This window comes from Lutjanus erythropterus, chromosome 21 (assembly GCF_056507025.1).
Source record: "Lutjanus erythropterus isolate fLutEry1 chromosome 21, fLutEry1.hap2, whole genome shotgun sequence".
NCBI lineage: Eukaryota > Metazoa > Chordata > Actinopteri > Lutjaniformes > Lutjanidae > Lutjanus > Lutjanus erythropterus.
This window is the reverse complement of record NC_139337.1, coordinates 10,001,511-10,016,848: the sequence shown is the minus strand read 5'-3', so window position 1 is coordinate 10,016,848 and position 15,338 is coordinate 10,001,511. Positions and strand designations below refer to the sequence as shown.

The window sequence follows — 15,338 nt, the reverse complement described above, 5'->3', positions numbered from 1 at the left end:
GTGTGTTGTGGCGCATGTCATACTTCCAGTCTGAAGCTTCTAACTGTATGATGCTAGATAAATGTTGTGCATTGACTATAACGTTAACTATGGCGCTACGGCATCACAATGATAGCATGAACCTGCATAGTCCCAAAATCCCAAAATGTGTCGTCCTCTTAACAGATAGACACCGAACTTTATCAAAATACTGTGGTATTATGGTTTATTGTAGCAGATGTCTGAGGTCTGTCAGGCTGCCAATAGTAAATTCAGATGACATACAGTTTATCGAGGAACGCTTATCTGTCAGAATTTCTTACTCACAAGTTAATTCCTATAGTCATCATCCAAAAGAGTGGGCGGTAGTCAGTAACGAGGATTACCTGGAAAAAATGTTGTATTGAAAAATTGCCTTATCTATCATTGTTTTAGGTGTTAAACTGCTGGGGGTTTTTTTCAATAACGTCTTACATCAGCTCTGCAAAGAACACTACATTTTTTCTGCTAAACATAGCAGTGTTAAATTTCCAGATCTTTAATGGAGTTTGGAATCATATAGCTTTAGAGCAGCATGTGTGAGGGCAAAATATAAATATATCTATTTGTATCAGGGTGGCTACAGGTCCTTAAAAGGTCTTAAAATGTTTTAAATTCATGTTTACTAATAAAAGTATTGAATTGTCTTTAATTCTGTTTGAGAAAGTCTTAAATATTTATTTTGGAAAAATCGACAAAGTTGAATATGAATGCCTCTGTTATTTTGTCATTCTTGTTTGCAAACTTTGTTACCTGGTGACCACCATACCACGATGATGGCATTTGCCCTTTTTTTTTTAAATCCATGTACAAAGCAGAAAACCCCAATAATAACACAGGGGTCAAAATGACTCTCAGCCAAGAAATTGTGATTCTGTATAGCCTGATTTCAGAATCTGGCTGTTGCACAATTGCAGTGATTAATATCATGAAGAACAAAAATATTTTTTCACGCTAATAAACATATTTGGACAAATGTTCTTCAACTCAAACAGTAACTATCATTTTGCCTTATTTATAATTCCGAACTGACAGTATGTGATATATTACAGAGTACATCTGTATTTTCACATTTGATGTTTAGTTTTATTGCGAGTCTTAACTTTGATTAAGATTAGTATTAAAAAGTATTAAGAAGTCTTAAATTTAACCTGCTCTTGCATGTAGACACCCTTTTTAGTTTGGATCTCTGCAGGGAAGGCTACCTTTCACTTAAAGCAGTTCCTGCATTGGCTGTGAACCTGAACTTCACTTCCCTTTTACCTGCAGGCAGGTGGTAACAACAGACCAACCTAATCCAGCCACCAGCCAACTAGCAGCCTGGGCTTTGTTTACCTGATTGTCAGGTAAGAGGCGAGCAGGGGGCAGGGCCACCCACGAGGTAGGAGGGATGCCTGTGGAGGGCGGAAGCAGCAGCGGCTCTGCTTCGGCTGCCCGTCACCCCAAGCAGAAGCGAAAGGCTCACAGTTTATCTATCAGGCGCACCAACAGCACAGAGGAGAGGCCACCAGGCATCCAAAGAGGAGACATGCTGGAGGGACAGGTGAGAGACATGCTTTTTTTTCTCTCTCACACTCACACACACGCACTCTAACAGCTGCCAACAAACATCTTGGTAAATATGCAGCTTATAAGACATGTAATACCATATTGTGTCAGAAAATGTATCCCACAAAGTTACTCTTCATTAATTAGCTTTTTGATCAGGTTGTTGTGGTGTGAGGCTGTTTTTGTCAGGCATGACAGTACATTGCCAGCCGGTTAAGCAGCATTGCTCTTATTTTCAACCTGGTGTTGCAACATTCACAACTCCATGCTACAATGTGTTAATGAATGCTTCTCACACAGGGAAAATGTGTCTCTTTAGGTAGCTACACAGTCTTACTTTGGATTAAACTTGCGTTTGTCAATTTATTGATGTCATCTAGATTTTACATTCTTTAAAACTTTATGCCTGGTTTGGATGTGCATGTTGGTAACTTGTTTCATTTCGTTAAAACAAAAGAATCTACTGTCGCCACAGCCATCAAGTTAGTGATTAACTGTGTCCAAACAATTGATTTATTTCTCCCAGAAAGGGAAGACCAGAAGCCTTTACATGAGCAGGCATTTCCTCATGCAAACCAGCTGTAGCTAACTGTCAAGCTTATTCACTGCCGAGATAATAAAAGCTTTTTTTATTGTTTGATTGTGAACATCTTGGTTATTAACTCTTGGGAGTTGTCTGTAGAGTGCCTTTATTGATGTCTCATCTCTCAGGTATGAGAGACACGTGTTTTAGGTTGTATCATTGTGTATTTCTGTCATCAACCTGCTGAATAAAAGACAAAACAAGTGTCTGTACCTTTTTCCTAATCTAGATTTTTGATCTAAGTTTTCAGTCTGAGATACTGTGATGCTTGATTTCAGTCAGGGTTGCTCAGGCTTAGTTTTGGCCATGGATGTCCTTTAGCTTTTACTTTCCCTGCTTGACAATGTCCTTGAATTATCAGCCACTAAAACTAGAGCTCAGCTTGCACTGACCTGTTGTCTCATCAAGTTTTAATATGGGCTGCTTGTCCAGGTCTGATTAGTCTTTTCACCAGGCCCTTTTTGTCCATTGCCAAGACATGCTTGGCTGTTTATGTACGCAGTCTTCCCCGCCACAACACTAGTTCCACACAGCTTTATAAACCCATATATAACACACAGAAAGCATTTTCTTCCGCACTTTCAATGCTGCCATTATAAACCGCTGGTTTTAGTGCCACGACTAAGCAGCTTTGAATTTATAACGGCTGCCTGTTGTTTGCTAATTGACAAAGTGTGTTGACATGTGGCGCTGACAGAGTGGTCAGGCGGTTAACGTCACTGTGGCAAACTAACTGTTGGTTTTGAACTCATGCCAGCAGAAATAATGACATTGAAGTATTTGGTTTCCTCGTCTTTCGGGTGGTTAGAGAAGTAAAGGCAGCTCTCAAGGCGAACTGTCAAATGCAGCCTTTGAATCCATTGTTTCCATTGCTGCTTTTCATGTGTCTTTGCGTGCTGGTCTGGTGTAGACTGGTGGCCAACTGATAACTGGCTTTACAATGGAGGTAAGGCAGTTGATTAGTTTGACCGGTTGAATTCTGGCTGTTGTGTAGTTAATCAGTTGTTTGTAGGTTAGAGTTATGTAGCCTAGAATGTATCTTCATACAAGCACAACTGGTGGCTGATTAAATCAGGTAAACATACAGGCTGTATTTGACATGAGATAAGTGGGCTGCTTTTGATTTGTTAAAGTGATGTGTATTTTATGAGTCAGCTAAATGTCTTTTTGGTTCGTGATAATATACAAGATACTTGTTTGTCATTCTAAAATATATTCACGCTTGTCAGCATAGCAGAATTTTATTGTTTTGATTTTTCAATTTGTGAATGGATTCATTTGTAAGCAAATTTAAAATGGTCTTGAAGTTCAGATTTTGACAACACCTCTGTTTTTACTGTATTAGGGCTGCAGCTAATGATTTTTTCACCAGTGATTAATCTGTAGATTATTTTCTTGATTAATTGATTAGTTGTTTCATCCATAAAATGTCAGAAAATGGTGAAAAATGTTGATTTTTTTTTTTCTCAAAGCCCAAGATGTTGTCCTCAAATGTCTTGTTTTGTCCAGAACCCAAAGATATTCACTTTACTATCAGGGAGGAGTAAAGAACCCAGAAAATATTCACAATTGAGAAGGTGAAATTACAGAATTATTACTCAAAATAGTTAATTGAATTCTGATTGATTAATACTCTATTAATAGATTAATCATTGCAGCTCTATATTGTATACATCATGAAAGTTTGTAAGGGAACAAACATGGTGATTCATGCTCCCTAAAGCAGCTTGAGTCCTAATTTTTAGTCCTCAATGTCATCTTACTATCAGGTTTAATAATACATTGTTGTTTTCTTGTCTGTCTGTCCAGGACTCCAAGCTGCCCCTCTCCTTACGGAACAATCTACTTGACCTTTTTGGCCAGATCGAGCGCGAGTTTGAAAACCTCTACATTGAAAACATTGAACGTGAGTGACTCATTTCTTAATGCACATACCCAACTGTATTGATCTTCAGGTGTTGGTTGTTTAACCAGTGTTTGCTCACTGACGCCCTGTCACTGTGCTAACATTACAGTACGCCGGGAAATTGACTCTCTAAATGAGCGTCTGACCGGAGATGGACAGACTATTGAGGGAGGGGACCCCACCAAGGGAGCTCTGAAAACAAAAGGTACATTGTTTCCTCTACCATCTGTTGGAAGTCCCTACACATTTAACAGACACTTCTGCTTCCTTGTAAATTTAAGCAGAATAAAAATATTGATGGAATTTATTGTGTGGCTTTAAAATGAAATGATATATGTTTAAAGTGGCTGACATGTCAGAGTGGCTTTGTTTCAACACTTCAGGCTGGTAAACACAAGGGTTGTAATCAGTATATTTCATATATATATATATATATATATATATATATATATATATATATATATATATATATATATATATATATGTGTGTGTGCGCGCGTGTGTGTGTGTATACACACACACATACACACATATATTTACAGTGCTACACTGAACTCTTATATCAGCCTGTGAGTCTTATGTCTTTGTTTACCTCACATTTTAATTTCTTTCTTTGTCATCTGTGACATTTAAACATCAGATTTCCACACAGGCAGAGAAAGTAAAAGTGTGAATGCTGCTCATAGTTAAGTCATAAAAAAAACAGTGCACCACACAGCGTCTCTCCTGCGGGGCTGCTGACAGCGCTGTCAGTTGAAGAGTCAGTCAAAGAGGACGGCAGTAGAGAGTGTGTACCATCGCCTGGTTAAAAAGAATTTCACTCACTCCACTGAGAGTCGTCACCGGAGCAGAGAGCGTCGCCTGCCAGTCGCACTGTCTGGCTGTCCTGCGCTCTGTGTCTATCTCACCCTTTTCCGCTCCCACCACAGTTAGTGTTGTGGAGATTTTGACACTCGGTCTGTAATGTTTGCTCCTGCATTGCTCTGTGTGCAGTGGTGCAGCTAAAAAACAAATATGCAGAGATGTTTGTCTCGACTGATGACTTGAATCATCAGATTTTTGGGAGGCAGTCATTATATCAACTGTATGACAGTATTATAAAACAGCACTAAAAAGTGTTAATAGTTATTAAGGAAGTGCACTGGTGTTTCACAACATATACAGTATATATTTTCAAGATCCATCAGTTTAAAAAAATATGTAAAGCTTTGCAGTCAACTGATTAAAATAAACATTTCCAACTCCACCATGGCTTATAAGTATGAACATAATTTCAATGACCTCTTGCACAACGTCCAAGACAAGAAGTGGTCGGATTTTAGCGGCATTTCATTAATGTCAAAAATATTTGTCCTCTCAGGGCCGAGATACATGCTCATTCATGACTTTAAAACACAGACCTGAGTAGTGTTGTCAAAAATATCAAAACATCAATAAATATGAATAAAGAATATCTGAACTTTTTTCAGTACTAATTTTCACGGTATTGATACTCTGGTACCGGCCACATTTTCTCACTTTTCTTTTCTTCATGTTACTCATCTCATTTGCCCTGGTTGAATATCCATTGTCGTGTTATAGCCTTGTTATATATGTATTTTTAAAATTAAAATGTAAAACTTTATCCCCTCAATGTTGAGTCAGTTTTCCTCCATGGTATCAAAAATAGTATCCAAAAATCGATATTGTTGAAGGTATTGCATTGAAATTAGAATTTATTGTGTCGTGACAACACTAGATCTGAGATATCAACGCAAATAAATTCAACAACAGCGGAGCCTCAATGAATTCCTCTGTTAGCTGACTTTGTTGCAGCTCTCTGGTTGTAATTGTGAGCAGAATCATGTAAGCATGAACATTTTCTAAAATGTTTAGTTGGATTTTATTACCTGGTTTGTACAAGTGATATAACAGCCTCCATATAATGAAAACACACTCCAATAACCTTCACCATCCTCTTTTATTTTTAATAGATTAATTTCAAGTGCCAGCAGTTAGCTTTTGATTAATAATTGATTTTTATATCAGCACATTTAAAAGCACATATGCTGTTGCCTAGGTCCTGACCTTTTAATACGCCCACTCCACCGAGCTGAAAATGGAAATGGAGTGTAACGAGTTGACAGTTCAGTCTGATATCAGGCAACATATGTTGGCAAAATGTGATAAATTTGACATTTGACTACAAACTGGCTGCTGTTCATAGCACAGCTCTACATAAGAACCCTCAGGGAGAGTTTCAGTCGGGTAGAAACCTGAAAACTAGTCTGACCAGGACCATACATTTCCATGGTAACTTAGGTCAAACTTACTTAAACCTCTTTTATGAAATAGAATTTCCTGAAAATAATCCTGGTTTTCCTGAAATAAGCTTTGGTAATCTTGTTTCATGAAACAACCCTGTGAATATAACTTGCACAGCTCCTTCCCTGCTGGCCCCATGGGGCCAATTCCTCTGCACGTTTTCAAAAGCCATTTGCAGCGGTGCAGACAGCACTGACGACTAATAACTAGAACCACACAAGGCTTTGTATTGTTGAGGTGCGTGCAGTTGCCACAACACTTTATTAGACCATTGGTGCAGCAATGAAACCAACCAATGAGTTTGTTACTAAGTGGTGAATTTCATACAATATTCTTTGTCTCTCCACAACACAGCCAGCCACAGCACCAGTCAACTGTCGCAGAAGCTGAAGACGACCTACAAAGCTTCCACCAGCAAGGTGCGTGGCTCCACATATGTTAGCCTGTTCTATAGAGCTCATAAGATGTGTTTGAGCTGTTGGGATTAAGGCTGGAGGTAATGGTAACAGACTATCCTTTGTTGCTGAGTGAGGAGATGGGAGCCTTTTATCGTCATCTGAGGTTACCATATGTAAAGAGTAGGTAAACAAATAAATTCATTACTGTTGTAAGTGCTGATGCATTTGTACAAAGATTTTTGGATTTACATGGGTTAAAGGAAACTGTGATTAATGTTGATAATGGTAAGTGTTAATCGCAGAATGACATCTCCTTTGACTTTTTCCTTTTTAATCTCTTGCCGATATAGCGCTTGTACACTTTCCATGGCAAAATAGGTGGACCTCGCAACTTCAGTGTGGCCACATGGGAGTTGTGGGGAGGAGATTCATGGGTAACTTCCTGAATGCTCTGTTTGTCACTAAGCATCGTGGGGGACAGCTGTGGGCTGAATCTGTTTTTTAACCACAGTCTGACCTTGACTCCTCATCTCTTCTCTGCTCTGCACCCTGTTGCAAGTCATTTGGGTTAACGGCTGCATTTTTAAACAAAAACAAATACATTTCTTATTAAAAAAAACACTATCTATTGAAGTGCCATGTTGGTTAATTTATTCATCATTACAGTAAATCTTATCCCAAAAGAGTAGAACTTTAATTACTTTGGTTTATCTGGAGTGAGAAAAGTTTAGACAGACAACGTTCAGCAATGTTCTGAGCAACGTTCAGTAAAAAATTATCTTTGAACTTATGGAATGGAACAGCTCAACATGAAATACACTTATTTGCATTCTTGCCAAGAGTTAGATGACATGATTGATACTGCTCTCATGCCTGTATGCTAAACAGGAAGGTAGCCGTCGCTTAGCTTAGCTTAGCTTAGCACAAAAAATGAAAGCAGTGGAATGCAGCTAGCCTGGCTCTCTTATAGGTCAGGAAAAAATCTGCCAGCACATATAAAGCACACTAATTCAGGATTAACATTAGTGTATCGCCTTTTTGCTTTCCTGGTTGGGCAAGTGGATCAGAAATATTTTTTCCCGAAGTAAATTTTTACTTGCCCCTATTCAAATTGGCTTATTTATTAGCTGTTATCAAATAACAACAAACGCTAAAGTTTAACTGTCATCTGTAATTGAAGGCTATGATGTCAGAAAATAGTTAGATAGAAAAAATGTCCCAATCAAGTTCCAAGGCAGTATCTTTAAATGATTTGTTCATGATCAGTCCATAACCAAATCAATGTTCAGTAATACGGTAATAATCACAGAAAAGCTGTAAATAGTCATGTTTTAGGATCTGAAAACAGCAGTTTATAGAAAAAAATACTTTACATTAGTCAAAATAGTTTAATAGTTTAATTCTTCTTCTTTTTTTTTTTTTTTAAGTACTTTCACCTTTGAGCAAGTGAGTTGCAAGATTTATTTTCCCGACATGCCATGTTAGTTGCCCCAGGCAAGCCGACACTCTTTATTGCTGAACCCTTTACACATTAAATATAGCTTGTTTAATCCACACAAAAACGAAGTATGCTGGGCTATTTCTTTGCCAGAACTAGTGATTTGGAGTCTCCGCTGATTGCTTGGCAACTGCTCCCAGGAAAGAAATGGTGCAGCGTATAACCTCTGTAAAGCAGCAAATTATATAGATACACTGTATATTATGTTAATTTCTAGTCTTTATGCTAAGCTAAGCTAACCAGCTGCTGGCATTAGTATCACATTTACAGTACAGTCATGAGAATAGTTCTCATTTTATTCTGCAAGAAAACAACATTTCCCAAAATGTGAAACTATAATGTTGGACTCTTGTAGGGCTGTCCCGAATACAAATACAAATTAAATGCCATATCTTTATTTTTATCACTCTTTTGCCTATTTTTCTGTGCAGCTGATACAATATATCCTTCCTCTGTTCAGAAAACAAAAAAATACAGCATTCAATTACTATTTTAAGCATCAATTACCATGGCAATGGTAGAAGCATTCGGGTCAGCCCTACAGTGCGAGCATTTTGTTTGCATATTCGAGTGAAAGTCAAATGCGTCTTTTGTTTCAGAATTCTTTAGTTGTGTTACTTCCGGGTAATATGGCTTTCAAACATGTCTTTGAACTTCTCTTCCCCATTCTCTTATTTTGAGCTTCCCTCAACATTCCCTCTACTTTAAAGCAAAGAAACAGTCTGAATGCAGCCGAAGTCTGAGCTTGATGAAGAGTGGGACCCAATCCTCTTCTGATTTAAACATTAGAAAAGAGGATACACAGGATCAAGGGAGGACTTCTTAGATTAACCTCTTGACAGAACTAGCTCCCATATAATATACAGCTAACCTACCAGCTGGCTAAGAAACATGACCAAAAACTAATATTATTAAGACTGACGGGACTTGAAACTAATGATCTGCACTAACTACTGTATATCTTCAGTTTACCTTCACTGGGATGGGCTATTCTTCTGGATGCTCACTGCTCATTGTGTTTCAATGACATGAAACAAATAAGATTGTATTGTACTGTAATGTGAATGTAAACAGAGCGGACAGAATGAGAGCATACATTAACACAGTCTGACACAAGGGAACCAGATGCTTCGCTGCTGCGTCTAATGACTACCAATGATCGGAGCTTATTGCTGTGGTCAGCCAGCCGTCTGCTTGGGGCAGCATGCTCAGTACAGGTTGTGACCGCTCTGTGACAATTGAAACTACAATTCACACTTTAATTTGCTCATCTGGAAGCCATCAGAGACTAAAGGCCAAGTGTAACCAGACCTCTAGATATTTTTGGAGGTGCACCACTCATATCAGAACACAGTCATGATCTGTCTTTCTTACACAGATACTTGAATTGACCTTTCAATAAGCCCTGTCCTGCTTAGTTACTGTTGCAACGTCTGTCTAGCTTTCCATTCTCTTACTGCACATATGCAGTTTACAGTGATAGTGGTGTCAAATTTAACATTACAATTGGCAATAAATTTTGAAACGCTTAAAGTCCTTGAGTCAACTGAGAAGTCCATCTCCAGTTGAATCTTTAATGTTTCATCATTTTAAAATGAATACTTTGTAATGGTTATGTATGTGATTTAATGTTAAAAGACTAGGCTAGGTTAAAGCTATCTGTCCCAGGCATAATTTTGGCATCCTCACCAGTTGTTGATCCATGTAAAGGACTTTTATGTGCATTTTAGTGTAGCATGGAATAGATATTAAAATAGAAAAACTTTTGTTTTTAATATGTTAAATGCTATTCCTTCTAAAATAACCCTTGCTATAATTGTTTGGACTGTAACTTCAGAAAAAATGTGCTAGGACGAGCAATACTTAGGCTATGCTTTATTATTTACATTGTCAAACAGTATACTTCACTTTTATAGGAAAAAATTATTTAAGGATATGAAGAGTAAGCCATTTGGCAGTTTTGTAAATGAAGCGGTATCTGTTTTAATGGGCTGGATGTAGGCTACTGTAGTAATGTAGCTGAACATGCTAATATTTACAGTATGAGTTAAAGCAGATGAAAATAACATTTAATCTATCCGTCACTGCAAAAAAGAAACCACACTCCACACTCTTGCGACACAGAGTATCACTCCAGTCAGAGTCCCATGCATACCCCTTCAACATGTAGAGAAATCAAAAGCTTGACATGCCTGCAAGTGCCCCAGTTACAGTGACTAAGATATCATTGGACAATTGCTGTTCAGAGGAGGGGTTTTGCGAAAGGGCAATTGGCATGTAGGCAGTCTTGATATTAAGACTCCAGTGACACAGAGTTTGGTGCAATTTGAAACCATAAACCTTTTGGCAGTAGCAGAATCATGCTTGATAAACACTCTTTGCTGTCTAGAGGCCTGCATCAAATTCATTTGAACTTATTCTGTCTCTGTTTATTCTGTTTATATTACTTGCCTTCAGTAAGCCTAATATTGACAATTTACTGTGAGGTAAATATAATCACATGAGTAGAATAGAATAAGAAGGAACACTAGAACACTAGAAATAATTTCATAATATTAAACGATATTTTATGGCTATAAATAAGGTTTAGAAATATTATGTAGGCCTTTTGTAATGTTCAGCATTTTCAGTCACCTTGAGTGAATACGAACAAAAACAATCACCAAAATGTCTCTATGGGATATACATAAGTTATTCTTCCAAGCATTTTTTTTTTCAAATTCTGAACTATTATGAATACGTGAAGCACTTAAAACTGCACTGTTAAAAGTAAAGTATGGCTTTTCTTGCTGCCAAAACACGAAGGAAGTGAACAGACTGTGCAAGTCTGTGCAAAATGGCTGAGGAAAAGAAATGAATGATAATGTTGAAATGTTGCATTTATAATGAACTGAGCTCATTAACAGTGTGCACAATTAATATGCAGCTATAATTGCCATTCATTAGTCTGAGAGAAACTGTCTCTCTATTTGTTCTAAACCCAGAGTTGACACATAATTGCGCAAAAAAATGTTTCTTTTATCTCTGACATAATTAGCATAAAAAGCTAAAATGATTCTGCTGATTTGTAAAAATGTCTCTGCTGCTTTTTATTACTTCTCACCTAGTTGCAAACTTACAGTATATTCCCGACAGTATCCTGCAGGATATTTTGCCAGACAGTTGTCTGGCTGTTGACAGGTTTTGATCTGATGTTCTGAAGTTAAGTTTAGTCATGCAGTTGAATATGAGCTGTTTTCATGATACCAGAAACTTAGTTTCAACTTTTTTCAGAGACCAAAAACATTAAAGTTACTATTATGTCTTTTAGCCCATGAACCCTACTGACATTTGTTTCTGTAACTGTGCCATTGAAGGACATGTAGTAAGACATGAGTGCTTTTAAGCTGGGTCATAACATTCCCATCAGTTCTAAAACCTTTGCACTGGTGCACCTGTAGTTACTTTCATTTTACTTGGCCTCTAATTCAAGCATCACTGTTTTTGGCTCAGTGCCAGGAGGAATGCTCATCCCTCTCTCCATTTCTTTTCTCTTCCATGCCCTGCTCACTCCCTCCCCCCTCAGATTGTGTCCAGTTTTAAAGCCACCACAGGGTCCCGGGCTTTGTGCCAGCTGCTCAAGGAGTACATGGGCCACCGGGATGGGATCTGGGACCTCAGCGTCACCCGGACTCAGCCAGTGGTCCTGGGCACCGCCTCTGCAGGTACACCGAGTCAATATACTGATTATTTAATTTTTTCAGCCACTCCAGAATTGTTCTGTACACAGCCTACATGCCAGTTTTCAATAAGAATATTTTGTCAAAACTAAAGGTGCTGCATGCAAGTTAACATCATTATATCAATATCAAGTTAATTGTGAGACCTCGATGCAATTAGAAAAAAACTGATGTTTAACAACTTAATGTAAGGCATTCATTGGGAATCAGGCTTGCATCACTTATCCTCAGTCTAAGCAGGGCACATTTTGGTTTTGGTTTGATCAGTGCATTTCACATCTACTCTACGCCAGCATGTACTGCAAGGGAAATGCATTACAACATTTAGCTTGGATATGCTGTATAGCTAGCATGAAGTAATGTAATAGCCACCTCACTCATGGTGTAATAAACTACCCACATAGGCCAATGTAAACCACTATTACAGACACTTACAAAAAGTAACATTTGCATTTTGGAACATAAGATAGCAAACTCAGTCTCTGCAATGCATCATGGGAAATTATGCAAATGAGGGCCATCTCTCTGCCTAGCTGCTACACATGTGAATGCTATAAGCCACAATCCTACAGTGCCCTGCAAAGGTTGAAGGACGCCATTACACACGTTACATTATGCAAACTACTCAAGCTTTCTAGAAAGTGATAACTGATAACATCAACTAGTGATAACATCAACTGACACAGATTTTCCACCACTAAAATGAAGTTCTGTTTCAGCCTCATGTAATCTTAGTACTACTGCTGCTAGTACTACTAATCATAATATTAATCATCACGAAGAAAAAAAGAGCGCTGGCATAGTATCAGTATCAACAGATATCCAAATTCAGATATTGGATCAGAAATGAAAAAAGGTGGATCAGTGCGTCTCTAATCTGTTGCATCCCAGTAGCACAAAACTAATTCTCAAAAAGACAGAAATCTATTGAATTTTCATTTTCATCATCTACTATTGCAAGAATGATACAATACAATACGCTTTATTGTAACTGTAGGGAAATTTGTCTTGAACTCAAATGCTGCGCATATATAGCCGATTCCATAGTAATAATAATAAAAAAATAGATAACACATATACAAAGCGGCACGCACTGAAGCTACCACCGCTACCACTAATTACACATTTGCACATATTACACAACCAATGATAAGAACACCATGAATTGATTGCACAATTCCTGTAGCCTCGAGCAGCTTTATTTAAAATTTTAATTGATGTAGGTACAAATGAGTTTTCAGGTGTAAAGTGTTGTACAGTCTCACCATAAAGTGGTCTGGAAATTTTTCATTAAATCTAACCGTGTACTGTGTAAATACCGTGCCTTAAAATATGAAATCATTACCTGATTGATACAGAAAATGGGAATGGCTTCATGTTGTTCACTGCTGCTCTCCTGTCACAGATCACTCAGCTCTGCTGTGGAGTATAGAGACTGGGAAATGTCTGCTGAGGTATGCTGGCCATGCAGGATCAGGTAATAATTCGTGAAAAACATGCATAATGACATAAGTCTGTACATTATTCATACTTCAATATGACAAAATGTATTCTGTTAAATACATTTTCCTTAATGTCTGTAATGAGAATTTACGCAACAACTTCTGTCATGTCACATCTCTTTTTATTTAACACTGGCTGGCAATGTGTAAAACATAATGCTGCAGGCTACTGTCAGATACAACAGTGTGTCTGTTCACATTTGCCCAGTTGGCTTGTTAGATAATAGTAATACTTGATGTCTCATCATTGTTCTCTCGCCCACAGTCAACTCCATCAAGTTCCACCCCACAGAGCAGATGGCCCTCACAGGTATGTATTTACACTTTTACACTTTACGCTACATTTAATATTTAACGTTAAGGTTTAATGTTAATTCTCTTGCATTAGACCGGCTCCTTGCCTCTGTTATGTCCAGCAGTTATTTTTTTTTTGTATATCTGAATGTGCTGTGTGTTTGTTGACATGTGCTTAACATGTCCACAGCCTCTGGGGACCAGACGGCTCACATCTGGCGCTACATGGTGCAGCTTCCTGCCCCCCAGCCACCACCAGATGTCAGTGTGAGTAGTGTTGTCCTGTTTTCTGCTGGAATATCCTGGAATGTGATGGAGTTTTGAAAGGTTTATTTCCATCACTTGCTTTCCATGGCAAATTAATCACACCAAAACTAGATCTATTGCTGCAGGCTTGCGTGTGTGCTGGCTCAACTATTGTGTGTCCGTCTTTGCACACACACAGGCTCCATGTGATGACGACCAGGACTCATCAGACAGAGAAGAAGGGGAGGTGGACGGTGAAGGACCTTGCGAGGTCCCCACTGTGCGGGTCGCTACAGCAACCCTGAAGAGCCACCAGGGTGTCGTGATCGCTGCTGATTGGTTGGTGGGAGGCCGACAAGTGGTGACAGCTTCCTGGGATCGTGCTGCCAACCTCTACGAGGTGGAGACGTCTGAACTGGTTCACTCACTCACTGGTATGTTAAACTGACTGACAGTTATCATAGTAGATCATGATGTGGTGTGTGTTGTCTTCATCTTCTGGTACATATACTTTTGATTATTTTTAGAGATGATCAGAGATTTCATATTTTAAATATTTGAATATGTACTCATCATATTGTGTAATGATTGTTTGTCCACTGTAATTTTGCACAGCAGTGTATGTGTTTTGTAAATTGTTTTTCTAGATGTGTCATGTTATCATGTCGTTCAATCGGATGCGGTCCTGTAGTTTATACTTTCACTCCCACAATAACACCAACACAGTGCAAGTTAGCCCATTGTCTCATCTCATCTAAAGTGATTTTTTTTTTTACAAGAATGCCTACAGCACAGGTTGTTGTTGCTAAATGATTGTATCATGAGTCCATAAGGCTTACCACTCCTTCTTATTGTAGCATTCAGTGGAGATAACGAGTAACTTGATCTTAGATGGAAGACGAAATTGGCCGCTTGTTCATTTATCAAGCAGTTTTGAACAAAAATGACCACTGCTTCTACTACTTAGCATGATAAGATAATGAAATAAACAGACTACAGTGCAGGAGTTGGTTAGAGAAATATAATAGTCATATTGTGCCTCCTCTGATACTTGAAACTATGTTGCATCATTATATTCAACACTTGAAAGGAAATACGCCTCCACACTTTCTTGGTGAGACTTGCATGAGATAATACTGCTCTCATGTATGAAGGCTAAATATAAAGATATATTTTTGTTTGGTGTTTTTTTGAGAGAGAGGAAGCAGACATGCTGACTGCACTGAAAAATGGGTAAATGACTGATGAAAAGTGAGAAATGGAGCTCCGCTATGGCGCTTAATTAGTCTCAAAACCAGCACAGATAAAAACCTAGGGTGTGC

The 15,338-nt window shown here is 38.3% G+C and overlaps 1 protein-coding gene across 4 annotated transcripts in view; it reads left to right on the top strand.

The window, feature by feature from the left end:
* Nucleotides 1-15,338, top strand: part of LOC146307297 (WD repeat-containing protein 37-like) — a 52,897-nt gene that overhangs the window by 1,517 nt on the left and 36,042 nt on the right. For 3 of the 4 annotated variants that reach the window (XM_084746776.1, XM_084746775.1, XM_084746774.1), the window contains exons 2-11: nucleotides 1,288-1,561; nucleotides 3,959-4,055; nucleotides 4,165-4,260; nucleotides 6,714-6,778; nucleotides 7,108-7,191; nucleotides 11,821-11,959; nucleotides 13,380-13,451; nucleotides 13,742-13,786; nucleotides 13,961-14,037; nucleotides 14,216-14,450. In XM_084746776.1, the coding sequence (XP_084602902.1) occupies nucleotides 1,409-1,561; nucleotides 3,959-4,055; nucleotides 4,165-4,260; nucleotides 6,714-6,778; nucleotides 7,108-7,191; nucleotides 11,821-11,959; nucleotides 13,380-13,451; nucleotides 13,742-13,786; nucleotides 13,961-14,037; nucleotides 14,216-14,450 (1,063 nt within the window). In that variant the 5' untranslated portion in view covers nucleotides 1,288-1,408. The remainder of the gene's footprint in view (nucleotides 1-1,287; nucleotides 1,562-3,958; nucleotides 4,056-4,164; nucleotides 4,261-6,713; nucleotides 6,779-7,107; nucleotides 7,192-11,820; nucleotides 11,960-13,379; nucleotides 13,452-13,741; nucleotides 13,787-13,960; nucleotides 14,038-14,215; nucleotides 14,451-15,338) is intronic. The other variant, XM_084746777.1, reaches the window with a different exon arrangement.